The sequence below is a fragment of the Chaetodon trifascialis genome, chromosome 7 (genome assembly GCF_039877785.1).
Source record: "Chaetodon trifascialis isolate fChaTrf1 chromosome 7, fChaTrf1.hap1, whole genome shotgun sequence".
Lineage (NCBI taxonomy): Eukaryota > Metazoa > Chordata > Actinopteri > Chaetodontiformes > Chaetodontidae > Chaetodon > Chaetodon trifascialis.
This window is the reverse complement of record NC_092062.1, coordinates 8,040,673-8,068,221: the sequence shown is the minus strand read 5'-3', so window position 1 is coordinate 8,068,221 and position 27,549 is coordinate 8,040,673. Positions and strand designations below refer to the sequence as shown.

Here is a 27,549-nt window from a genome sequence, read left to right as displayed (position 1 = left end):
TTTTGTCTGGAACTTGGTTTAACTCAGGATATACTGTCCCGGGGACGTAGTGTAAATGAATTTAAAGGCCATAACAAGAGTGACAGAGTGCAGGTAACCCTCCCATTAGAAATCTTTATTAAGTCACATCGATATGGAATGGCACAGCATCTTCACTTTGTCCAAAAGGACTCACATGAAATGTTAAAAGTCAGTTGTCAAAGCTGCTCCATATATACAAATAATTAAAATGAAATACAATAGTTTTTGAAAAGTAAAATAATCCTTATAAATACAAAAAATGTACAAACTATTTTTCCCCATTTGTATTTCCTTGTTCTTCAATGTACAAGTTGAGGTTTTTCACTAGTGTTGATCAGTTATGTGTTAATCCCCCTCCCTCCCCTTGCTGTGCCCTCACGTCTTGATAAGGCCCTCTAGAAAGTCTTTTTCCACCATCTCCTCGATGTTCTGTCGAGCTAGACTCCAGAAGACCTTCTGGCTCTCCAGTTTGTGGCCCTCCTTGTGGCCAGGGAAGGAGCCATCTACAGAGTTGTGGGTGTAGGCAGGACCCGAGCGGCTGTTGGCCTTGCTGTTGAACACCTGGCTGAGCAGGTTGAAGAAGGGTAGCAGCTGCTCCATGCTGCGGATCACGTACAGGGTCAGCATCAGGTGACCTGGCTCCCAGGATAGGGTTCGGGTGGAGCAGTCCTCCTCTGGGTTTTTCTATGGGAGAAATAGTTAATAGGACATAGATAATAAATTACTCAAGTAGAAAAACGAATGTGCCATACTGCAGGTGGGGGGTAATGCAATGAATGATCATCTTGCTTTAATGAGTGTCTCCTTGAACATACTCTCTGTAAGAGGCTGTCATTTGTCTCCATCTTTTCATAAGCTTGTGTGAGCAGAGGGTGGGTGAGGTACCTTGGCTCGTTTCCTCAGCAGCTTTGCCAGTCGGACCACGTAGGGTTTAAACTCTCTCTGGTGAGTCCCCTGACGCCTCACTTCCAGTCCTGAATCATCTGAAGCCTCTGGGATGAAGGCCCAGCGGTACCTGTTATGAGGCAGGACCCATTCAGATATTTTTGATCTATTTAACAAATCATCAGATGATCAAATGATCCATGCAGTATTCATTTATTCCAAATACCGAGGTACACATGCAGAATTTCCACTTTTAAAGAATTACTCATTCCCTAACACAACCCAATCACATGCAAATCCTACTGTGACCCAGGCTTGTCTGTACTGACATCTGGAACTGAGGCAGGCTCTCAGGAGGCAGGGCCAAGGCCAGGTCCAGGAGCTTGCAGGCAGACAGATAGAGGTTGAGCCAGCGCTGACTGTTGTAGGAGGTGGAGAAGCCATTCCCACCAGAATAGGTGGTCTCCAACCCAGCCACAGATGGCCCTGACGTTCTAGAGATGAGCAGGAAAGGAAACGTCATCAAACTAATTAACAATGTTCATTTACTGTAATCTGTAAGGAACAAATGTCTGATGACATGTCCATTATCAGGAATCAGCAGATGATGTGGTTCTGTGGGACGGTTCTGGCTTCCTAATAGACTCCACAGAGGAGCATCATCCATAAACTCCTGACTATGAACATCTCCAAGGGCACTGTCCTGCTTGTACCATGGTCACGTGCCAAAGAAAAACAAAATGAATTTATATTTTCATGTGTTTTGCGATCAAAATCTAAAGTTCTTCACAAGTCATAACCCAGTTTCCATGGTAACATCTGAGGTTTTGACTAATACCTGGAACAATCATTGCCCTCCCATAAGGTTCTTATGCAGAGGAAATGTCACACCTGCAGTAAATAGGACAAACCGCACATATGACTTGGCAACAAGAGCTATTTCTATTCTGCTCAGCTCATAGAACCTTTTGAGAAAGCTAACATTACACCAGCACGGTTCAAAGTCAATAACATTGCATGCATTTGAAAAACAGTAAACACAATTTCACAGTATGTTTAACAACAAGACTCGCAAGATATCCAGCCATGTGGTTGTCCCCAAATCAATACCAAGATTTTCACCAATAAATGATAAGCTGCGTGTGCTGTCAGCGGTCGTCTGAAGTGGCAAGTTGAATAGCAAATTGGATCTGAGATGAGTTAGATGTATCAAGTGTGTGATACAAATGATCAGTACATTCAGAGGCCTGTGCCTAACAGTCTCCTGTTGTGGTGTTCAGAGGATGAGGCACTGAAGCACTCAGTGTGTTGAAGTCATGCATTGTTTAAGTAGTCAGATGTTAGCTCATTAACATGTTGCAATTAATTGTAAACAGAAGCTCTGAAAATGCTTTGGTTACTCATTTTAGATACAGGCTGATAGCATGTGGCCAGCACATGAACAGACAGTTTCAATGGAATTACTTAGGAGGTGTCCATTATTGGGAATTAATAGACCAGACAACCTGCAGCCAATCAAAATTAAGTATTCATCCCGACCATGACATAACAACAGATAATGTACCTTGATATGTCCTCATCTGCTGTTAGCTCCTGCTCCATCAGCAGAAACACTTGAACCTGCATGGAAACAGATGTACAGTGTATGAGTCAGAGAGTGTGAGTTTTTGTGTGTGTATATGTGTTGAAGACTGAAAGAAAGAAACACATGAATGTACAGTAAATGAGTGAAAAGAGAAAGACAGAGACTGCCGTCAGTGAGGTCTGGTTCTCACCAGTTCAGTGATCATGGTGGGCCACAGTGAGGTGAGGTGTTGAGGTGACATGCGCAGCAGCAGCACTCTGAAGAACAGGAACACCTGAGCGTGGAGGATGGGCACCTGAGGCAGACGCAGGCTCTCCACCAGACGCTCTGAACACACAAACAAACTTTTCAGTATCTTTGCAGGGAACATGCATGAAAGCGTTCAGGCTAATAAACCACAGGCGGCTGTCCTGAGGCTGGGTCAGGAAATACACCAGGTAGAATTATACGGACATTCATTTTCCTTTAACATGGTTCATTACACTTCAGTTTTATGCTGCTTATTGTGGAAAACGGTCTCTAAGAGTGAGGTAGTTCACTGCCACAGCATTGACTATCAGTATATAACACTGGTACATGGACAGTATCTGTACAGGTTGCATCGATTACCTTGTATGTCTGGCAGGTATTTCTGGTACTGGTCCACTTCACTGCTGTAGATGGTGAAAGCCAGGCGTTTGAGCAGCATGGCTCTCTGCTCCAGCTCAGCGTCTCTGTTGGTGAACAGACTCAGGGAGCTGCTCTGGGCTACAGCCACCCGGGCTGAAGGGAAACACATGCAGTCATTATCAATCTCTCTGCCAGTCTTTAGCCTGTTAATAAGCTTTAACTTGATGTATCTGAACCCAAAATGTAAGGATAGAGGGTGCCGTATGCTCTACACATTTTTGACATTGGCCTGTATAAATAAAATGGACTTGACTTTAACTATGTCCCATTAGCATCTTTTTGCTGCACAGGCCACACACTTAATTGGAGTGGAAATGTACAGCAAGTGCTTGTCCTGACAAAGACAATGTGCAGGTTGCAGGTTTATTCTGCCTGAGATGAGACATGAAAAGTGTGAAACACTCATAGTCCTGCATCTGATGATCAAGATGATCTGGTAAATGGTCTGTAACCACACCAAGTGGTAATATCCACACTTATTTCTAAATAAGAAGAATCATAAAGCTTACTCATGAGGTCTCTGAATGTGGTCTTGTCATGAGTCATCAAGTGGTCGATGATGGCTCTCCAGCTGAAAAATTAGGAAAATGGTGTTGATGTTTGATATCCTAGAAGCATTGAGACAAACACACCCCTGTAACATCTGACAGTAACGTGCCATTCAAGAGTTCTGTTGGTAGAATATTTAGATAAAATGCACGTACACTTTGACTTTCAAATGCATCTCTGGAGTTCTGATTTTCACATTATCAACAAAGGGCGGACGGTTAAGTGCATCTTGAGTTAATGTGTTTTTTCCTCCCAATCAGTGACATCTGATCTTAACACCAGCTGTAAAAGCGGTCACCCACACACTGTCAAACTTCCTCTCCTACTCACTGGCTGACACAGGAGGAGTCCATCTGGAAGAAGGTGTGGTCCATGAAGAGGTCGAAGGCCTCCTTCTTCCAGGCACGCCGGGTGTACTGGTACCCACTCAGGCTGCTCAACAGTTGGATGCAGGCCCGGTAGCTGGGGGCGTTGTGAGCACTGTCAGGAGAAACAGGAAACACATAAAACATGCATATCATCAGCTACGACGTCATCTTCCTTCCTAATGGAAAAGATCACTTGGATCTATCTGTTTGACATTTCATGTGTTTCAGCCTCAAATTTATTTATATTGTAATGTAAAAAGAGTCACACAGTGCTCAATTTTTAGGTCAAAGCCATTCCACAGATAAGATGTGAATTTAATGTCCTAACGTCTAAACTTTTTGCCAGAATATCAGAGGAAATCTCAGTGACATCAAAGCAGTAAGATGCTCATCCCCACCTGTGGTTGCGGAGGTAGGGCACTACGTAGTGCATGATATTAACCAGCAGTGGGATCACCCTCTCCTTCTCATCACTGTAGAACACCATGTCCAACAGATGAGCCAGCACCTGACAAATATATTCAGTATTCATTCATGTCATGTCAGCAACACTGAGTGACAGTTCTTCCAAATAACTGTAGAAAGAAGGCATTCATCAGTCGTACACAACTGCAGTAACAACATGACAAACTGCACTGTAGCATTACGTTGATATAATGCCATGATAAACTCATGAATCTATCAGCTGTACACAGCAGTGAAGCACAGGCAGAATCTGCATAATTACCTCCTCATCAGGCTAAAATTGCCAGGATGGAAGGTGGCCAGTGATTTCAATTGTCCAGCTCAGCTCATTCACAGCTCCACACTAACTCCAACTGATTGATTTATGGGTTCACTACATAGAAGCAGAGGTGGGGCAAGGGTTGTAAATCAGCTCTCAGGAGCACAGTTGGAGTGCATTAGAGTACTGTTGGGCTGTGCTTGAGAGCAACGGGCCTAACCATTGCTGGTTAATGTGTGTGAGAGCAGCTTGAGGCGTAATCAAGACGAACAATGGAAATAACTGGCAGAGCCACTGATTGATGGCCTGATCAACAACAGTTGTGCAGGAAGAGTTGAGCTAAATCCTCTTTTACCTCGGCCAACAGCGTGAGGGCGTGAACGCTGTACACTGATGGAGTGAAGCTGGAGGCCTCCATCACTGTGAGCATTAAGTCTACAAAACACACATAGCAAACATAGCAAACATTAGCAGCAGCTACATAGAGGAGCAAATATTAATACTGCCATGCTGAAGAATGGAGACTATCCTTTTTGTTCTGCATGAGAGCAGGAGTGTCTGAGCTGTTTTCAGCCCACACACATTTCAGTGTCTCACACTGAGATTCATTTTTACACTTGATTTAGCTGGATTAAGTTAATCCATGATACATCTCTGGTATGAACACAAAAATGATCTTTTCTTGCCAAAATACAGCTGGCCATCAACACAAATATAAAAAATATAAAAAAAGGTCATTATCCAAGCTGCCTGATGAACTACCTACTACTATACAATCAACTGATGTGGATTAAGTCTTAAATCGACTAATTGTAAATAAGGAAAGAGGCTGCTCTGACAACTCAACAACAGAGAAACAATCTCACATTCACATTAGACACAGCACCTAAAACACAAGTTTAGTTTCACTAAGTTTAGTGTGAAACTGACTCTTATATACTGCAGCAACATGCAATGATACAGATACGGTCTTCATTGGCAATTAGCGTTTGTAAGCAGCAGACCTTCTACATCAGCTTCCAGGTTGGCCCCATCCACGACGATCTGAGGAGAGGCCTTCACCTCCAGGTTTCTCCTCAGCCATGTTGTTTGCTCCAGAGACGAGCCTGCAATTGTCCCGATGGCCTCCACCACCTTATGGGTCACATCCTGAATACACATGTAACACTCAGTTATTCAGCAACAAGTAATATTCAATCAGATCATTTTAGTGTGGTTCGCTCAATCATCCTGTATGACTATAGTGCAAAAGTAAAACTTGTCATAAAGATACTGTTAAAAAGAAAAAAGAAAAAGAAGAAATAGCTGGTATGGTATTGAAATAAAATAAATGAATCTAATTAGAAAACATAATAGAAGCAACTGAGAGTTAAGGTGGCTACAATAATTACCTGCAGCTCCCGTTGGTCCTTCTTACTCTCCAGATTGGGATTCTTCAAAATGAACTCATTCAGAACTCTAGAGAAAACAATGAGAGAAGGAGAGCTATGTTATATAAGTTAAAGCACAGAATCTAGAAGTGGAACAAAGGGAGGTCTCAACAGGCCGATTCATTCAAATCCACACTGTGAGGATCAGGGAACACCTGTACGACAATTAAAGGAGAGAATGAAGTGAGACCAACCCTAGTATGAGAAACTGTCCAGGGGCAGGCAGGCCTAACGGTACTGAGTCCTTCAGCAGTGCCAGCAGAGACGGCCAGCTGTCAACTAAACTGGACACAGGGATCCTAGGATAAAAGCAGGGCACACACATGGATGCATAGAAGGCTCAGCACAAACAGGGCCTTTATTGAGAACAATATTATGACTATCATTTACATTACACAGTAATAGATATATAGCATAAATATATACTGCTGTTGGGAAGCAGTGGACTCACCTCTGGACATAGGCATAGAAGAATTGCAGCATGCAGACCTCCAAAGAGAGGTGCTTCTGTGGGGAATGGTGAAGATACAACATTAATGTAATGACTGAGCACGGACAAGGTGAAGCTAAAATATGCTGAGTCAAAGCTCTTGTGAAAACACAAAAATTAAAGGACTGCACTCAAAAATAGATTCTGATGCTTTTACTGCATCAAAACATGACACCTTTTCTCATTTTAAACACAGATTTAAAAACTCCTCCTATAGTGTGAACAGTTACATTTGTGACATTATTGTACACCAGCAGAAATTCTTAGAGCTCTGTAGAGTCTAACAGCCTTATGCTGAGGGAAAAGAAGATGCCAACCTTGTCCTTTGCAATGGCAGGCGGCTGCTTCAGGACCTCTTTGACTGTCTGCATGACTGTCTCAGTGCGCATAGCACTCACTGAACGAACCAGCTCCACCAACAGCAGCTGCTCTTCACTGGCTACAGGAATCACCTGAAATACATGGAATACATATGATGATTTAAAAAGTCCACTCAGAGACATACTGGAGTCTGCGAATCTTTTTTGAGAACAACGTTAGTCACAGAATCAATAACAGAAATGAGCTGCTCTCATGTTTCACCCTACAAAGCAACTGGATACCCCCTTCTCACCTGGCTGCAGTGAAGCACAGGCGGACTCAGGGACTCCATGACATCACTTCTGGGTGTGGCCACAGGTGTACCAAACTACAGTTCTGACCACAGCCAACACAGGCTAAACAGGCTTGAAACCAGAGAGGGCAGCAAAACACTGCTTTTCAGCCTGGTGTTAATTTACCCTTTAAATACATTTTACTTTATCGTGTTACCAGACACGAATACACTCTGCTGCTGGCTATATTAACCAGAAAGTGAATAGAGGCTGCTGTGAATGGTTCAATGTTTTTTCTTCTTCTTTTTTTTTTTTTTTAGAACACCCACCTTATTTCTGACGGGAGCCTTGACCTGTTTCCTCTCATTCCAAACGTAGGCAATTGCTGCCATGAAGTGAGCACCATGGTTCATGGAGATTGGACCCAGTAGTTCCAGGATTTGCTGTCGGAGGTTCTGTAGAACAGACGTAAAGCCAAGAGGTAAGGTTAGACTCAAAGAGCTGGAAACCTACGATGCAAACAGTTTCAGTTCCAATCCATGCTGCCAACAGGAACATCCTGTAAAGAGCTTTCAGTGTATGTTGCAAGACTGAACGCAAGAAATAAATCAAACAAACACAGTCATATTTCTTCAGGCATTTCATTTTCAGATATGAATCTCTTGTTGTTTCACATTTCCCTGTTAACCAACACCAAAACTAATTGTCAACAATATTATGACATTAATAATATTAAGTTGTGCTGTTGTTACGGTCTGTCTGTTCTGCCCAATTTGAAATGCTGAAACTGAAAGAACATTGGAGTCGGTTGCAAAAGTAAGTAAAGCAGGTTTTTAGATCTTTAATCACTCCTCCTGCAAGAGACAGGCCCTGTAATGATTACAAATGAAGTTATGCACAGGATAACAAAAATGACTGTATTGTTTCAGTGAAAATTCCATTGCCAACCCACCTGGACAAGGCAAATAACTACTTGCAGAAAAATACAGCGCTATAATTGCTTGAAGAAGTCGTCCAGAGCAAGTAATGGGATTCTGTTCTTGCTGTTTAGAGCAGTAATCAATGTACATGTGAAGTTACAGCACGTTTTAGACCAGGCTGCTCACATGTCATTCTAGGACTGATTTTCACTGCTGTTTTATACTCTGCTTGACCTCTGTTAAATGCTGCATTTCAGGTTTTTTGAAAATACAAAGTGCTATATACTGCATATGTGCTATCTTTGCATTTATTCTACTTGGTCAAGGCTTAAGACATGAAGTGAAATAATGGAATATATTAGTGTTTTAATACAACCATCATAACTGCCATTTCATCTTTTGGAGGTGGAGAGAGGCCTTGTCAGTGTGAGACAAATTATCTCAGGTAACCTCTCTCATTTCTTTGTTCAGCCAAAGATTTCCTTTATTCTGCAGTGAAGATATGCATTCAATTATGACAAGACGAAGACTAGTTATCGCTTTGTTTGACTGACCAAGACCTACAAGAAAATATGCTACTGAGTCTTTGTTGGAAACCCTGTAAGCCTGGTGTACCTTTGTGGAGCCCAGGTTGATATTGGAAGTCGAGGCAGCAGAGGCAGCAGCTGGCTTGTCGGAGTTGTCAGCCTGGTGGAGGACACTCCACAGCAGGGTGACAGAAGACATGATGGTGTGGAGGATGGACAAGATGCCTGAACGAGCCTCAGCCAGGTGCTTCTGGTCAACACTCACTTGTAACTGAGAGGCAGAATACACAAGACAGTATTTTTATACTATTATGCAAAGAAACAGAAAATGTCAAGCATATCTTAATACAAATCAAACTCACACTGCACTGCATGAGTCTGTGCAGAGGTTCTAAACATTCACTGGGAAATGCAAAGAGAAAAGAGATATGAAAACCCATGGTGCCCTCACCTGGTGGTACTGGGAAGTGGGATCCAGCAGGCAGTAATGGATGATGGCTGTTACCCCCTCCAACACTGTCAGAATCAGGTCAGGAGGGATGCAGAGAGCCATCCACTGTGGTCTAGAGGATTGAGGGGAAAATATGCAGTTCAATAAATGTATATTTGGATTCATGCAATTGTACAATTATATTATACAGAAATTCTGGTTCTCAACCATTTTCATCACAACTCATGCATCAGAAAAATGGATGTATGAGAGTGTCACTGCATCTTGTGGTCAAGAGTGCCATCTGGTGACCAAACCCTTGCTGAGCCATTTCATTGCACAGTCACTGGATGGGTTATCACATAACTATAGATCATCACTACAATCCATGCAGGTGTTAATACCTGGTGTCAGTTATCCCGGTCTCATAGCGGTACTGCCAAAGAAGATTGTCCAGGTTCCTGCACAGCTGCAGAGTGACTGAGGCCACCACCCTCCTCAACACCCTCCCCATGTATGGCAGGGTGGCTGTGATGAGTCCGATCCACTGGGGATGCATCTTACACGCGTGGTGCTGATGCAGTGCCCTGATCACCGCACACAGGAACATACCCTGCGCTGTGATGGGCTGTCCATGGAGGTATTGCAGTGATGTCATTGGCTGCTGAGGGTTGACATGCTCCACTTCCCCACCCAGGATCTCAAACCCGGCCCCAGCACCGGCCCCCGTCCCTCCACCTCCTGCCCCACCTCCCACAGGTACTCCTTCCCCTCCTTCATCAGCTGGCACCAGGACTCTGTGCTCGAGTACAACTAGGCTCTGCAGCAGTCTGAGCAGCTGAGACTGGACGGCGCTACAGCTGTCTATCTGGTCCTCTGATAGGTTGATAACACTGTCCTCGGACAAACCTTCCTCCACTGTGGCCACATTGACCCCTGCCACCCGCTGATCATGCCACTTCTGGGCACTGAATATGGAGGAAAGTAGGCAATGGAGAACCACCTTCTGAACTTTGCACTTAGAGAGGACATCACTGATGAAACTAGCAAAGCCCTTGGCTGAGCCACCTGTGACTTTGGCTAGCTCACTGGAAAGGAGAGTTAAGACCTCCACACTGGTCAGCTGCATGGCCCGATTCCCTGCCAAGTCCTGAGGGCCTGCTGCCACATGGGCAGAGTAATAGCTTCTAAGGAAGTAGAGACAGAGCGAGATGATGATCTCCAGGTACATGGCGCTGCGGAATGAGTGGGAGTGGGAGTCCTGGGGAATGGGGCAGTAGAAGTCCTTGCCCATGACAGAGACTCTATGACGGGCTAGGAGGTTTTGGAGCAAAGAGAGCTGTGGTGTGTAGGTGTTGTTGATGCTGGTGGTCGAGATGGCACTTACAAACCCTGAGGGTGCCGCTCTTAGCATGGCTGCGATGGCTGACAGGGCGTGGAGGGACCGGGAGGAGTCATACAGCTGGAGGTAGAGCAGGACATGCTGGTAGAGTGGATGGATGTTAAAACGAGGTGGGGCAGAGGATGACCTGCATCCTGTGACACTGACACCCCCAACAGTCCCACCAGAGCCCCCACTGGGTGAACCAGTGTCACTCTCAATCTCTGACACCTCACCTTCCCCACAGCTGTACCAGTTCTCCAGATCCAGGCTGTCCCCGAAGAAAATACTGGGTGGCCGCAGTTTTTCAGCCTGACTTGCCATCTTTCTCTGCCTCTCCTCCTCTTTCCGTTTGGCCTTCTTGATCTTGGGCTTGGCCCCTGGAGATTTATCTGCCAGCCTCTCCATTATCTTCCCTTTGAGGCTGAGCTGGGTGCTGCTATGGCTACGTTTACGAGCCTGAGGGTCGTCCACCTGCAGTTTGTGGTTGGGGGTGGCTGGTTCTGAACCATCTGGCAATGTGACAATGGAAGGTGATGAACTGTGACGGGTGATGCCCTCTCTGTGCTGCTCCTCTGCAGATATATCAGCTGATGTAACAGAGAGGAACTCAAGTGTCCCTTCAGCAAGCATCTCGGGCAGAGTCTGGTGGTTGGAGATGAGAGGCGGGCCAGAGTCAAGACGGAGACCAGTGGAGGTATCTGAGGAAGTGCTGTCTGTGTCTGTCTGCGGCCAGATTTCAGGTGGAGGTGAGACTTCAAGAGATCCCTCATCGATTAAACTCAAAACCCTGTCTATCAACTCTTTTATAACAGAGGACACAGCCTCCTCTATGCTGTCATCAGACATGTTATCTAAAGAACCAGGTTGCTGGTCTGAGCCATTGACTGTGCTGCTGAGACAATCTGGTTCCTCAAAGCTGCCATTTTCCACTGTAGATGAATGGGAACCACTGGACTCAGAGCTCTGGGGCTCCCCCTGCTGGTTTGCAGGCTGATATTCACCAGCAAGTTGCAAGTTCTCACTGCTCAGGCTGAGTAAGGACAGGCTGTCACTCAAAGGGTTGACTGTCAGACAGAATGGCTCCATGTCACCCATTGCTAGGCCTCGGAGTTCCTCGTGTGCCACCCTCTCCCTGTGAATCTGACTGAAATCTGATTAAACAAAGAGAGGGAAGAATGTGGAAAAAGAACATTTTTGATTAACAGGGAAATGCTTCAAGACATATTTATCATAAAGACACAAAAAACAAACAGGATATAAAGGGACGCGGGAGGTATCAGCAGAACTAAAAAAAGCATTGCTTACTGTCTGAGAAACCAGAGTCCCTGGTGTAAATGGGCTCCGATGGCTCCTGCTCAGGTGGTTCAGGGAAGACATGGGTCCAGTGGCGCTGGGCCTGTACCCTCTGAATGGATACTCGGTGGGTCTTGGGGTGGAGCAGAAGGAGCAGGAGAGGCTCTAAAACTCGAGCAATGTCATGTCTCTGAAGGACCTGATTCAGCCAAGCCCTACCAACAGCACTGGTGCACGGATCCCAATAACTCAGACTGTCGAGCATGATGAAAAGGGATCTGAAGGACAGAGTTAAAAGATATGAAGAGAGGAAGAAGAAATTAAAATGACAGTAAATCACAGGGGAGGCACTTGATACAAAATACATACATTATACATACATACAAAATACATACATTGTGAAAAATCGCCTCAAGGCTAACTCACCTGTCAAATGTGCGATTAAAAGGAGAGGACTTGGTCATGTTCAAATCTCGTGTCAAATGCCACAGCACAGAGAACTTGACATGGGCCTCCAACCGAATTCTCTGAAATAAAAAGGTGCTGATGGATGGATTTCATCGACAGATTATGTGAGACTGAGTGAGAGACTGTGTGTGCTGTCTGTGCTTGTGGGTGTTGATGTCTGCTGTTCTAACCTTGTCTCTGTGCATGAGTTGCTGACTGATGACATCCTCACAGATGCTGGAGGATGGCACCAGGTTGTGGAGCTGGTAGAAGAGCTCTACGCTGCGTTGATGGTGCTGAGGTGTTCCTTCGCTCAACTGGTCCCATAGGATCAGGGCCACACTCTGGGAAAAAACGGAGAGGGTCAAGAGGGTCAAGACCATCAAAACAATTAAGCCCAGTGAGAATTCCAGTGTAACCAGCAAAGAGACCTCTACCTTGAAGAAGTTCGTCTTGTCAGCAATGTACTTTAGGATTCCCTGAGTGAGTGGTGGTCTGATGACAACAGCTACCCGACCCTGGCTGGGGCTCATGGGCTGGGCGGACTCTGAGCTGCTGCCAGATGCCACACTCTCTGCAGTCACCATAGCAACCGACTGGGTGAGTCCCACAAGGTCCATGAGCAGAGAGATTGCCACACCTTGCAGGCTGAAGTCACTGGCCAGGCAGCAGGCATCCATCAGGGTCTGCAGCCACACTGGCAGACGGACCTGCTCACTGTCTGTATTGAAGCAGGGGGATATTTAACATTTAAATGTAATAAATCAAACCTCTAAGCTGAAAAACAGATCTAAATCTTAGTACTCTGTTACTCTCCCGAGAATTGGAAATAAGTGCCGTTTTTACTGAATCATGAAAAAAACTGTGTGTAGTTCTCGTGCATATATATCAAAACAGAGTACATATACTCCATTGAAAACCATTATTACATTATTGCCTTTTCTGTCCCTTCCCACTGAGCCTGACAAAGCAGTAAATGCAACATCTTCATCTTCCCTCATGTTTCATCACAGAGAGTATTTTTTGGCACCCACCAAACTGCTCCTCCTGTGTCGGTGAGGACTTGAGGTTACCCTCTGCGATGTAGACAGGGAAACTGGAGCATTCTAGGAAGAGCTGGCAGGCAGCAGTGAAGGCAGAGACACACTCCCTCTGGACCAACACTGATCCAGAACTTGACCCCACATGACCACCGTGCTGGGAGCACTCTGAAATCAGAGGACCCGACTGTGTGACCTCGCCTCTTTCACCCTCAGCTTTGTCCACCTGGCCAGGGGTAATGTACAAGGTGATAAGTCGGGAGAGAAACTGCTGGAAGTGCTCCAGGCAGCACTGCATGACTGGTTTGTCCAGAGGCTTGGTCTGAGACGGGCCTGAGGCCCGTCGGCTTGTTTTGACCGCTGAATGGGCATGTGAAGTTCGCTCTGTCTCATCAGCGCCATCTCCCTGGTACTGGACAAAGTCTGTGAAGCCACTTTCTGAGGAGCGACTGCTGGGAGGGTTTTCCCCATCCTCAAACACTTCCCCACTGCCAGGTAGCTCCAGAGTAGCCTGCAGGAGAACAAACGAGAAAAGGTGATGCAGAGAGTGATGGGAAGAAAGGATGAGAAAAGTTGTGTGTTCATTAGTGTGCTGAAAACACAGTGAGGCAGGAAAATTTCACATGCAGATTCTGTGAATACCCACAGAGCATTTATGACCATGATACTCTATCGAGCTGTCCTTTGTAACCAAGTTTAAGAATATGACCTTATTTCGTTGTTTCTAGGAGCTTGGACACAAGTGTTACATTTGATAAATCTATCCCTGTTCAGAATGATTTAACGTCTGCTGTTCTTAAAGGCTCTGCACACCTAAAGGTGCTCTCAATGACCTCTAGTCAGGTTCAAGTGTGGGGGAGTTATATTGGATTTACAGGACTTTTCCATCCAGCCTCATCTGTAATGTGTTGACTTTATCTCAACTTGTCAGATATTTAATTCAGTCAAAAACACAAATTCCCACAAAAAAATAAATATTGATGCTGCAATACAAAATTACAGATACAATGACAGAAGACTTTATCCATATCCCATACACCTGGACCACATCTGTAATTTATTCAGCCAAGAATGTGAAATCTATTCAGTGAGTGGCTCAGTCAATATTTCAATAGTGGAAGTCTCTCAATAGACACGTTGACCTCATCACTGCACTGTGTCCTGTACGCGGGTCATCATATACTGAGGCTGTACACTCAGCTGTTGGGCTTGAGCTGAGGGACACCAGGCTTGCATCCTGCCGCAGACAAACTGATGTTCTTACAGTTCTTTGTCACAGTGAGCCTGTGGGAGGCCCAAGGCTTCCTGGGCTGCATTTCGATTGAGGCAGCCTGCACATTCTGGAGCCTGGACTCAGATGGCACGTTAGATAGCACATTCTCTATATGCCCCTCAGGATGGGGGGTGGGGATGTTATAGTATTCAGTGGATGTATGTGGAATGTTTTCCACTCCGATAGATATGGCTTACCCATGAGGCATTACAGGCCAGTCTACTCCTCTTCTTCCTGAGAGAGAAAAGGCCAGCTGGGCTCAGCTGTTGGTTAACCATCTTCAGTCTTTCTACTTGTCCCCTCTCTAGCCCTCATGGGCTTACCTAAATGTATCTAACCCCTATCCATCTCCAGGCATGGGACTGAACATTTAATCATGCCTGACTGAGCTCTCAAACACTTTAACAACCAGGTTACTGGACAGGGACCAGGAGGACCAGGACAGCCAAACGAAGCATTTGTTCTGCACAAGTCTTCATATGCTTTGTGTCGAGGGAGTGTGGGACAGCAGGGCCGATCGCGGGACCACCCAGCCAAGTGCAACACAGGGCAGGAGGCTGGCAGGAGGCTGGCAGGAGGCTGGCAGGAGCCAACAAGAGCCGGAAGGGGCCCTGTTCAGGGACCAGGGCACCCCATCAGAGCCTGAGCTGATGGATTTTTGGGCAGTAGCTAGTAGGGGAACTGGGTCACGTAGGTCAGATTGGGATTGCTTTGACTGGGGCAGCAACAGAGCCAATGCTTTCATCAAAAGATCTTTAAAGGATCAGAAACAGAACAGAATTATCAGCTGGCAATGCTTTTCAAAGCCAGAAGTTGGCGAAGCAGTGGCGTGGCTTTTGTTTTGGTCCTTGTGAACAATTTTCATTTCTAACCGACCACTAAAGCGAACAAACTCTGATCTCATCATGACTGAAGAGGCATGACGTTTGTGATCCAAAACAGTACCGTCCTTTTGATTTTAACGGAACATTTTTAATAGCTTTGCTCACCTGTTTGTCATCCTTGTCTCTGTTCCTATCCCTTGCTGAGTTTGAGGGGTTGTTGGTGGGGTTGGAGAGGCCCTGAGCCCGGGGGTCTGAAGGCAGGGCCAGAGGGGACACCAGCGGTGGCTGCACTTTGCTGAGGATCTTGGAGCAGAGACGCAGGCAGTGGGTGAGCTCCCCGAGGCCCAGGGCCTGCAGGTGACAGGTCAGAGCCGCCACCATGCGCAGCAGCAGCTGAGGAAGATGCTCTGTCTGGATCTCTATGTAGGTCTCCTGGACATGTTGGAAAAAACAGAAGTTAAGTGAGGACTTGAAAGGGGCAATCATTGCGTATCTGGAAGGAGGTGAACCTGATATAATGGAATTAAGGTTGTTAATTAAAGCTGACATTTGACTTTTATTGAAGTCGTCAAAATGATTGACGTGATCCACTTTGCTTGATTCAGTGTTATTAAATACACATTAACTTCCACAATAATCTTCTTATACATACAACACATACTCTAGAAATGCTGACTCTGCTGCTATTAGTCTCACTACTTCACCATGAGTTCTGTCTTTAATTGCTGTTGTATAGTTTCTATTTTTTAAATTCTACTCTTAATTTAGTTTTATATACCTCATTATTTTTTTACTTTCTCTTTTCTTTCATCTGTACTTAATTCTGTTCTCGTGCTGCTATAACAACCAAATTTCCCCTCTGGGAATCAATAAAGGCTTATCGTAACTCTCTGGCTGCCAGAGGAAAAAATCTTAATTCCTTAACCAGTGCATTAATATTAGAATGATTTGGTATTAATTAAATTTTTCTGGTTTCAACAAAGAATTTCCATGTCCCCGTTTTAGTACAGTTGCAGAATGTTTTTTTCCATAGAAGTGACCTGGAACTGGGAAAGTCTAGAGACACTGAATACTATCTGTCACTGTCTTTCAATGTAAAACTATCAAGATTTAAAAAGCCCATGAAAGTAAGGGTGCTAAATTCTCTGCTGTTAATACTATTGGAGACTATTTCTCCAAAGACATCTGTCCAATCCCCTACTTTGTTTGGGAATGTTGGCCATATCTCATTTAAGGAAAAAATACAATCTTGTTTCTCTGTGAAAAAAAGGAAGGTTATGCACACTTAGATCCAATTCAGGTATTTAATGATGACTTAATCATTAAATATATTGGACCTAAATGTACAGAAGCTTCTTCTGGGCAAATCTGATTTTACAGCCTCTTGTGTGGTGATTTTTTTCATGAACATTTTTTTGCTAAGTTGTTAAGTAAAGTATTTTGACTCAACAAGCAAAATATTTTTTTAATGAAACAAAAAAAGAAAAAACAAATAATGAGCATCAAACAATGACAAAAATTAAAATAGTCATATTTCTTACAAATATGTGAGCACTGCAATAGCATATAACTGCATGCATGCTTAACATAAAGCACAGACACACTGGGCAGAGATTTCATTTTCACAAGATCCACACCAAAAAGCCAGGGTGAGTTAGCGCCACATGGAATGACTGTATTAATCCCACTTCTTCCTCCGGATCATTTTTGGCTTTTAAATATGACAATCAGTCATTCTGAAATGATCACTCAAAGCAGGGCAGGGTGGCCTGAGGGATGTTGCAGAAATGTTATCATAGCCTCAGTGAAGCAGGGTGAGGTGAAAAAGCAGGAAAGAGCAGTACTTTACCTGGCAGATTACCCTCATGCTTCTAGTAGGCTTCAAGGAGAAAGAGCAGATAGTTTGAACAGACAGGAGCAAGCAGAGCACAGGCCACACAACACTTGGTTTGCAGACACACACACAGACACACACACGCTGTCCCATTGTCACAGAGTCACAGAACACAAGGTTCTCTTTCTCATTCACACACACGCACACACGCGCGCACACACACACACACACACACACACACACACACACACACACACACACACACACACACACACACAAGCATTAAACAGGGTAATAAAGGAGTGAGGGATTTCCAAACTATTCAGATTGGAAATACTGTGTTGACAAGCACTTTTCTAAAAGGATGCAAACAATATTTTGGCAAGGAAACTAAACACAGGCATTGTCCAACCTGTGTAGAGATGGCACACAAACACACATAGAGACAAGGTGCACACACACCCCCCAATGATGGCCATAACATCCCAGAACTGGATTCATAAATGGAGCTGGACAACAATGTAGGTCAAATTGCAAATGTTCATGGAGGGTACTTGGAGGGAATACACTGGATTTAAAAAGAAGGTGTGTGAGCCAAGAGGGACGAAACAAAGAATGAGATGGGAAGCCCAAGCAGGGGCAGGAGACAAGGGGTTGTAAAAGAGGGAAGAGAAAGAATAGTGCGGAGGGATACAAGAATAAGACCATTTTGCGATATCCAAAACCTTTAAAGGAAGGGAAATGAAAACATGAAAGGACAGCAAGAAAGACTGAGTAATAACAAAGACACAAAAGGACAAAAATCAAAAATAGCACAAAGAAGAGACTAAGAAACACAGTGAAAAGAGCATGAAAGTGTGGAGGGAAAAAGAATTAACGACAGGAATCAGTATAAGAGTTTAACTGTGAAAGAAAGTCATAGCGGTTTAAAAGCAAAGACAAACTGTGAGAAAGAAAATGGGAGATAGACATATAGAAAAGACAGACAATGAAGGAAAAAGAAAGAAAGAAAAAAGCAGACAAGGAGACAGAGGGAAAGAAAGGAAGAAAGAAGACAGATAGACAGAAGGAAAAAAAGACAGAAAGACAGGTGGGAAGAAAGAAAGAAAGAAAGAAAGAAAGAAAGAAAGAAAGAAAGAAAGAAAGAAAGAAAGATCTTACCAAGGAAACAATATCCAGCAGGAAATCAACCAGCTGACAGAACTCAACCAATGAGAGCTCTGGAGGATCTAAGCTCCCAGCATGCCGTGGTGCACGTGTGCTGCTGTTCACTGTCCTCCTGTAACAGAGGCATGTTTGAGATTATTTTGAGGTATGGCCAGCAGTTAGCTTCAGTGCTGATGATGTAAATGTGTCGATCCTCTGTTCAGGTAACGGTAGCAGCTGAGCATTTATCCATATTGAAACAAGAGTAGCATCCCAGCAACATCCCTTCAACTGGTCAAATGGTTCCAGAAACCTGACCACACTTTAGATTTCACCCTCTGATATTTAGACCTGATGAGCAGGAAAATTGACGGTGTGGAGGCATTTCCATTTAGTTGTCAATGCTGATAATAATGAAGCAGTTGGTAATGTAAAATGTAAAACATGTGGGGCTCTGATGAGATATGACAGAAGAATGGGAAATCAGCCTAGCAGTGACATGTGGACAGAAGGAGAATAACTCAAATTCTGTGCTTCAGCTTACATTGACTTCATCAGGCGTGGGTCAGGTTCAGGCCTAAAAACACATTCGCTATCCCCAGCTGCGTTCTCATGCCGGGATCAGACCACACCATTCTTTTGACACCGTGTCAGATCTAATGATCACAGTGCCATCAGCTCCTGACGCTAGTAAATGGTCGGCCATGGCAAAATCGTGTAAAAATCAGGCTGGATTTTTGTAGTCTGATCCCAGCACAATGTACACATGAACTTTAATATACAGACCTGCAGCACTCCTCGAACCAGCGAGCGATGTAGTCCCACATGTAGTACGGCTCGAACGAGTTGAACAGGAGATTGGCTGTTTTAATCAATTCTGCCGTCTTCTTGTTCTCTCGTAGTTTACTAAGAAAGAAGGCAAGATTAGCATCAAGCTATTGATGGTTTGTATGAATGAATAAACTAACTAAAACATCCACTGCAATGATAATGATTTATAAATGATTTTAGTAATCAAATGTTTACATTTACAAGGCAACACTGACTGTTGCCAATTTGTCATTATTTTAACTGACTTGTTTCATATATTTTCATATTTAAATGTTGTGATTTTACTTATTTTCCATTTAGGCTTTTTCAGTATGTTGTTATTTTGCACACGTTGGAAACATTCAGTCAGTTCAAATATTACTAGATTATTATTGGCTTTAAAATATGACATTTGTCATGGGCAGGTGGTGACCTGGACTGACCTGCTGAGGTGTGTGTGGTCTTTACTGAATGGACTCTGGTTCTGGAGGTCCAACTCTGTTCGACACTGTGTGTACAGGGTCCGAAACACCTCGATCAGAACGTCCTCTAGGATTGCTGGGCCTGGAGAGAGACACATACAGATATGAGGGACGATACAGGCAGTGGGTATATTACCTTTAGTTTATGTGACAGGCTGCTCGTGGAACCTGCATCATCATTTCCACATTTCCAGCACTAAACACACTGTTGGCATGTACGTATGGACAGACTGGTTACCGAGCTCCGGTTTGTCCAGCAGACTGATGAGGATGCGGAATGGCTTGAGATCGTGCATGAGGATGCTTTCCTCTTCCCCGCCTCTGGCCTTGCCCTGCAAGATCCCCACCATTGCCTGAAAAAGCACACACACGCACACATACATGCATGCACACACACTCACCTCTATTAGAGATCAGAAAATATCAGTGAACTCCAGAGCTACTTTTGACATTCATTTGTATTTTATTTATTTATTTAGACATTGTTTTGCTTCCTATCATTTTTGGCAGAACACATTTTCATTCAGTTTCATATTGGCATTGAGCCCTCTTTGATTTTTGTGTGTGTTTCACGCTTCGTCTGCCACATAATGAGCTGAAGACGGGAACAGACGGTCTCTGTAGTACCAACTTTCTCCCAATGGAGGGAGCTCCATTAACCATGTCAGAGCAAATGGCAGAAGAGCAAACAAAAAAACAAAACAAAAACAGAAAAAACCCTTTCAAAAACAAAACTTCCCCTCTAGGGCGCTCTGTGTGCCCCTTGTTCCAACCCCTGGAGCACCAGAGCTCATCGCATGCCTGAAGGGCAAAGGCTGTTTTGAGTGTGACAGGAGAGAACTGTCTTCAAAGGAGAGGCTGCTGGGAATAGGAGAAGAGGGCAGGACATATATGTAAACCCCAGAGAGGATGAGGACAAGGATTAAAGGGGATGGATAAACTATGTGACAAAAGCATGCCAGATCTACCAAAATGAGGACGAAACGCGACCGGGGGGGGGGGGGGGGGGCAGATTTATATGCAATTAGCTTGAAGCCTCACCTGTACTAACATGTCTTTGGAGAAGGTGTTGAAGTAGTGGCTAGCGTGCTCCTCTGGGTTGCTCTGCCGAGTGCTGCGGGGGCCTATTATCACCCCATTGTTATCAAAGCCTTGAAAAACAAAGACATACAGTTGTAATCACATGAACACTCAAGATGTACATCCAGCACAAGGTAAGAAGCAAAGCACTTATCCTGAGAGGAGCAAATGGGTTTACTCTTTATTGAGACAAACTATGTGAATCTTCTTTCTTCCTAATGGGTGTGTGCAAATTCAAATTTCAGCAGTGGTGGAGTTAGGTAAGTCTTGGACTGCTTCACATTGCAGTGGTAAGGCCTGTCAATCTTCATTATCACTGCACAGTTCAGAAAAGCCAAACAAATAGCTGCTGCTGGTGGTCCTCAGCCCACAGCAAGATCATATATTCCACTCACTGGGGGGGACATTCTATAATAGAATCTGCTTATTATCATAGTTCCTTAGCTTTTCAGCTGATCTACAAATTTGACATAATTGAATGCTGCAATCAATGCGAGTTGCCTCAGAGAAGAGTGTAAGCTTCATACATTCAGCGTCCATCTCTCGCCATGCAGACACTTACCAGCATGTTCATCCGCAGTGAGTTGCATACAACAGAAAATAAAGTAAGACAATGACCACAGCAGACACAGGCCTACTGTATGTTCCACAGAACAGAAAAAACTTCAAATGGAAAACAGTAACAAAGCGCACACATTGTGCTCACTACGCAAATCACAAATACAACAATGTGCATGTAAATGTTTGTATTTCAGGGTTCCCACCATGGTCCATATTTTCTCCTGTGCTGAAAGTATCTCTTTAAATTCTACAGTACATCAGAAATGACATGCTGAGAGGGAGCCCTGGTACATGAATGTCAGTGATGTGTCTGTGTGTGTATTTCATACCCAGCAGCCAGGCATAGAGTCTGCGGTTGAGGGACATGTCTCTTCTCAAAACCACGTGCAAAGCTGCCGACAGAATCCGGATCATGTCAGGGCGAGTCGCCTGAACACAACAGAACAGGCCAGAACGTTTGTGACTGTTTCTCTCTCCCTCTCACAGATAGACACACACATACATACAGTACATATCTGTGTGTGTGTGTGTGTGTGTGTGTATAATATACAGTTTACATAAATATACATGAGCAAACACACACACACACACACATGATGTCAGATAAGGGCTGTGTCCTGGCTCTGACACATCCAGGAGTGTTTTGAGGTGAAGGATTTAACAAAAAAGCCAGCGTGAGGCAGCACCGCGGCTGTCTGTCTGAATGTCCTCACCACGGTCACACACGTGCATGTGCAAGTGCACTACCAGAAAAAGTCACGCACACATACGCGTAACAACAGTGCTAATACTAATACTAGCTGATATCTTGATATCCAGACTTTATCCTCACACATACACATCATTACCATACGTCCGCTAAGAAACACCCTGTAGTTTTAGTCACACAGCTTTCCTCACCTGGCTCATGTGGAAGGGGAAGCAGAAGAGGATCAGGTCCAGGGTGCTCCTTTGCACCAACACACTTGAGTCCTGGACTGAGGTACTGACCGCCTCCACCTGGTGAAAGCAGAGACACTATTATTCAACCTGTCTATGTCTTAAAAATGCCCAACATTAACATTACTCTGTTAACCCACTTGAACGGCCACAGTGATTCAAGTGAAGCCTGCGATGTGTCAACATATGCAATCTGACCTGGCTTCATGACCCTCATCATGCCCTGTGCCAGACACTACTTGGCTTTTACAGTCATGCTTGTGATTTAATGTTATTGGCATTTAAATATTTAATCTAATGAGCTGCTGAGCATGCCAGCATTTGAAAATGACTCATTTACTTTTATGGGGTTAGCGTGTGGACACTACCACAAACATCTGTGGTTTATACTGTCTGACGTTCATCTTGCAGTTAACAGCACCTCTGCCTCTGTGGTACTCGCTGTGTACAGATCTCCCTCTCTTTTTGTTGTGTCAATTAAGGTTTCCATCTTTACCCATCTACTACAAATCTATGTATGATAAAATTTGATGAAAACATTGAACTGATGCTAATCAACCCAAATCAATAAAACATCTGCTTCACTAAACTGCAACTTTGTAGTAAATCTTGCCCATCAGAGCCATCAGTGGAACTATCAGGTGTGCAAACTCAGCTTAGTGGCATGCAATTCTTTCATCAAGTGTCATGACAAGGGATGTCTGTATTGTATGTACTGTCATGTACCATGAGCTCAATGTCACTGCCCATAACATAGAGCTGGTCTTCCATGGAGAGCTTGCGATTGAGGTGCAACAGAACAAATGTCACCCCGGGGAGACGCACAGCAGGGCTGGTCAGGATGCTGCCCCACAAGGCACTGTAGAAGGCCGACTGCTCTACTGCTGCAGCCACCTTCTCCAACAGGGTGTTTGTTCTATGATAAACACAGACAGGAGAGAGTGAGCATGCTTATTAAGAACAGAGCTGTATTAGTTGCAGAGGTATTATTGCTTCTTGGTCTATGGCTGAATGCTGTTTCTGAGTTTTCTTTCCATTATGTAAGATCACTTAATGCCACAGAGCACTCTAATCTAATTGGTAAGAAAGCAAAAGAACCAGACAGAGAGATACACCATGCAGTGCTGCTGAGCTCTCTCTGAACAGAGCACTCACTCACTGCTGTTCAAGACGCCACTGTGATCTCAACATGAAGCTTTCATTTGTCATTTCCACTCACTGACTAGGATTTGTGGCCAGAATCTGCACATAACACTAAATTTGATTTAGACAAATAAGGCAAGTCTGAAATCTCAGAACAGATGGGACACTGTTGTGATTTATGGTGATAAGACAGTGCTGATTTTTCACAATCCTAACACAGCTTTAAGACACAAAGAAACTTAAATTGCCTCTGTTTAGAAAGTGAATTATTGACACAGCGAACAGTAACAGGAACCAGAATTAAAACTAAAATATACATAGTGTGCATAAATGAAAAACAAGATGACAGTTTCCATGTTGACCGAATAAAGAGACCTTTTTCTCCACTGACTCTCTGACATCACTCTAGGAAAAGCCCAGGTGTTAGTAATAACATTAATCACATCTGGCGTTGCTTACTGGGACACTGACAGTATAGCTTATTGAGCAATCATTAATGCCATTAGTCACAGCTGTGCCTCTCCTGCTGAAACAAGATCAGTGCTGTGAAAAAGTTGTCTGATGCAGCCCCTCTGTTCCCCCTCTATGGTGTCACTGTCCCCGAGCCTGTAACTGCAGCGCCCTCTAGGGCCTGTGACTGTGATTATCTTAGCAGTGATGAGACAAACACTCTCCCAGCCTTTGTCAACATATATGAGGTGTATGATGATCGAAAAGGAAGTGCATTAGATATTAAGAAAATACAGTAATTATGGGATTTCTTGAGACAGTGAATGTAAACACAGTAGAGACAGATGTCTGCACCACCTCGCTGAGGAGACATAAGCCTTGGGATGTGTCTTGAGTTTGAAGCATTAGTCCTCTTGCGGTGTCTCATATATCTCATGTATCATTCATACAATCTGAAATCAATGCCCTTCCACTTTATGCTATAAAATGCCTTCTGCTAATGGCTCGCTCCAATGCCCACTTGTGCACATTTAAAGTGTTTTTCTTTCCATTCCGGCTTGTCTCACCTGTCGTAATACTCAGAGCCCTCCTCCAGGCCTGGCAGTACCCCGGTCAGTAGCCCCTGCAGTCCTGGTTTCAGAGTCTTTCCCAGGGGCAGGTAGTAGGTCTCATAGAGCCCCAGCAGTACAGGCTTCACAGACATAGCAGCGTTGGTGAGTAAAGGGAAAAGCCCAGAGCTGCGGTGATGAAAAACATGAGTGATGTCAATGTTTGATACGAGCTGAAAACATGTCCAGCAAACTTTACTGCCCACTCTAAGTATTACTACAGCATTACCTATAAAGAAAGAGGTCTTTGGCCAGCCGCTTGGGTCCAATGATCTTGAAGATGATCTCATATGTCTCCAAGGCCTTGCGGTGGACCCCACTGGGCAGAGCGGGGTGGAGGCATTGGGCCAGCCGTTTACCTATCGTCAGCTTCTTGGGAACCACTTGGTACTTCGCATTGTTCTGCAAAACCTGAGACAGGATGTAAAGAGTGATATCATGATATGGTGGCGTATGTAAACAAAATGCTTATTTATTAAGAAACAGCATATGTCAAGCATTAGCCTGCCGGAGACCATTACCTTATTGAGTTTTCCGAGAGCAGAGATGAGGTCGGCCCACTCACTGGAGTACTCAAAGTTCTTGAGAGCTTTGTCCACTGCTGCCACATAGTTCCTGTACTTGGAGTCACTGAGCAGCTCCACTTCCTCTGCATTCATTCTCCTGGGTGGTTATTATGGGCTAATGTAAAACACCAGGCATACATATGAGCATCACACCTGCAAGGAAAAACGAAAGAGGAAAGAAAGAGAAAGTTTTGTTTAGTCATCTTCACGCTTGACCAAAAAGAAAAAAGGCCAGAGCCCATCAATCAGTATTTGGTCCATTATTTGTCAGGATGTAGCTGGAGCCATTTCAACAGACTGAGTCATAGAGATCAGGAGGCGCAAAGTCTGATATGAGCAGTTCTTACAATCTTTGTTTTACATGTCATTAAATCACATGAATCATCACAAAAAAATCTGCTCCATTTGGAGAACAAGAGTCATCAACTGTCACACAATGGTACTGCTAACACTCCTGCAATGTAATCTCTGAGAAATCTGAGATAAACATTAACTGTGACAGAACAGCGCTACAGGCAGCAGATTCCTGCAGGTGGCGAACAGGAGAGGGACAAGTCTGATGAGTGTTTCACCTCACAGAGATGTCCTTGTTAGCACGCTGTGATGTTGTTACATTTATGATACACAGTATCATCCAGACTGAGGAGCTACCATTACAAACATAAACACAGGAAGGCGATTCACTATCACCTGTCTTTTATACTGGGTTTTAAATGTGACTTAGGAGCACATGAACACACCCAACATGACGTGCCTTATGACCTTTGGCCTGTCAGTCAGAAGAATATTGGAATAGCTGCAGTAGAGGAAGGGAATGATATTAGGCTGTCACAACATTATGTGCTCTTTGGATTATACTGGTATCAAATTTAAGAGGAGCTCAAACCGGTTTAGAAAAGGAAAGTAACATATTCATGGCGAGATTTGGCCACTAAGCAAGACGTGTTCATGGTGGACATTTTGGCCTGTCACAGCAGGAAAGGTGGAACTGATGATGAATCCATATCAGTAGGGCTGCAAGAACCAATTATTTTCACTGTTGATTGACTTATTGATTATTTTTCAATTAATCGATCACTCTACAAAATACTCATTGCAATTTCCCCAAAGCCAAAACCCAAATACTCGTCATTCATGCTCATCATGAAAGGCAAGGAAAAGCAAATCCTTGCTGGAACCAGTAAATGTGACACTTTGGCACAGTTGGCAATTCAATTTCTATAACTAATCGATGAGTCGTCGCAGTTCTAAATACAGCTATATACACAGTGAGTGCAGCCATTGCTGATCAGTCTTATTGATGATCACACCTGTGTGTTTCCTGCTGCGACGCCTGAAACGTGTTTATGGCAGATAAACAGAGATGAACATAGTCCTGAGAAATGGCCTGTGAACTTATTCAGAGATACAGAATGACTGAGGCAGAAAATTCAGGGTTATGTTTGAGAGGCTAGCTTGTGACGGCTAGCAGTTTAGCTCTCAGTGAGCTAAACAGGCTCGAGTCGGGCTGTTAAGTGTCAACAGCACAGTAACAGAGGAGCAGGCAGGCACACCTGTCGTCCAAACAACCCAAGCTCACCTATGTTAACGTTCAGTGGTAAAAAATACATAAAATGCTCACGCAAATGACTGCAAACGCAACTTTCTCTGAGGGCTATAGGTACTAGTTTCAGGTAACGAGCGCGTTACTACAGAATTTGTGTGTAAGAGGAACTGTTACAGTAACGGCTAACAGCTACCTTGTTTAAGCTAGGTGAGATTTCAGCGGATGTGCACGAGCACAAAAAAACGCCAAAAATGTAAGCGGATATAAAATCTTACCGTTATTGGATACAGCCCAGCAACTGTCATTCAATCATCTGTCCGGTTCGCCGAGTAAAAAAACGGCTGACAGCGTCAATAAAATGACTAGCAAGCTGGCTAACGTCGGTAGCAGGTTGTTTAAATGATGGAGATGCAGGGCCCGGCTCCGATGGCACCCGTTCATATAAGTCACGTCCCCTGACAAGAAGGCTTTGGGAGCAGACAAAAGGTAATTGGACTCTACATATTCTTCTCTCTCTTAGGAGTGTCCCGCAGAGTGTAAATAAACACTGACGGGCGCATCAGCAGCTTCCAGTGCAAGAGATACGAAGCGAGACGATTGACAGCTCCCAGACTGCACTGCAGATTAGCTCAACGTCCAACCATTGCGTCCAACTGCTCAGCGCTTCCGCATGGACGTCTTCCGCCTCTCAGCTGCGTCGAGACATCCACAGTTACACCGGAGCATTTCCGAAACTGTGTATTCTGTCTTCAAACGAAAAGCGGAAGAGTTTTCGTACCGGAAAAGTTCAACTTTGACTGTGGCAAATAAAGCGTCCCCGTATTTACTTACATCCTGAATTGCATATTCAAATACTTTTGGTCAAAATAACAACGACAAATAATAATGAAAACCCTGGTACAAAGGTAGTCTGCTAATTTCGTTACAGTCAC

At 44.3% G+C, this 27,549-nt stretch overlaps 1 protein-coding gene across 4 annotated transcripts; it reads right to left on the bottom strand.

Moving 5' to 3' along the window:
* Positions 1 to 81: 81 nt before the first annotated feature.
* On the bottom strand, positions 82 to 27,246 carry dop1a (DOP1 leucine zipper like protein A). Of its 4 annotated transcripts, XM_070965934.1 has the most exons (39): positions 26,893 to 27,246; positions 25,812 to 25,867; positions 25,027 to 25,224; positions 24,735 to 24,916; positions 24,464 to 24,634; positions 23,031 to 23,220; positions 22,266 to 22,364; positions 21,695 to 21,794; positions 20,766 to 20,875; positions 19,963 to 20,077; positions 19,686 to 19,806; positions 19,219 to 19,338; positions 18,448 to 18,565; positions 17,302 to 17,331; positions 15,618 to 15,884; positions 13,350 to 13,866; positions 12,753 to 13,036; positions 12,507 to 12,659; positions 12,295 to 12,395; positions 11,881 to 12,146; positions 9,596 to 11,726; positions 9,213 to 9,324; positions 8,850 to 9,032; positions 7,644 to 7,769; positions 7,039 to 7,173; positions 6,683 to 6,738; positions 6,426 to 6,530; positions 6,193 to 6,259; positions 5,806 to 5,950; positions 5,157 to 5,236; positions 4,476 to 4,585; positions 4,040 to 4,189; positions 3,670 to 3,731; positions 3,101 to 3,253; positions 2,682 to 2,818; positions 2,471 to 2,526; positions 1,236 to 1,400; positions 907 to 1,036; positions 82 to 705 (listed from the first exon to the last, which is right to left on the bottom strand). In XM_070965934.1, exons 3-39 carry the CDS (start codon positions 25,162 to 25,164, stop codon positions 397 to 399), a joined length of 7,494 nt encoding a protein of 2,497 aa, XP_070822035.1. In that variant the 5' UTR covers positions 25,165 to 25,224; positions 25,812 to 25,867; positions 26,893 to 27,246; the 3' UTR covers positions 82 to 396. The 4 variants fall into 4 exon arrangements, with proteins under 4 accessions (XP_070822035.1, XP_070822034.1, XP_070822036.1 ...); XM_070965933.1 differs by lacking the exon at positions 25,812 to 25,867; XM_070965935.1 differs by lacking the exon at positions 25,812 to 25,867 and having other exon boundaries at positions 20,766 to 20,848.
* Between the last annotated feature and the right edge of the window lie 303 nt (positions 27,247 to 27,549).

What these genes read in the sequence shown, in the direction of transcription:
- dop1a (XM_070965934.1), bottom strand. Translation starts at nt 25,164, where the DNA reads ATGAATGCAGAGGAAGTGGAGCTGCTCAGTGACTCCAAGTACAGGAAC. An exon ending in TCCCCTTCCACATGAGCCAG is followed by an intron (nt 21,795 to 22,265) that starts GTGAGGAAAGCT and finishes TGTTGTGTTCAG; the next exon opens with GCGACTCGCCCTGACATGAT. An exon ending in CCTGGAAGCTGATGTAGAAG is followed by an intron (nt 5,237 to 5,805) that starts GTCTGCTGCTTA and finishes TGTGTTTTGTAG; the next exon opens with ACTTAATGCTCACAGTGATG.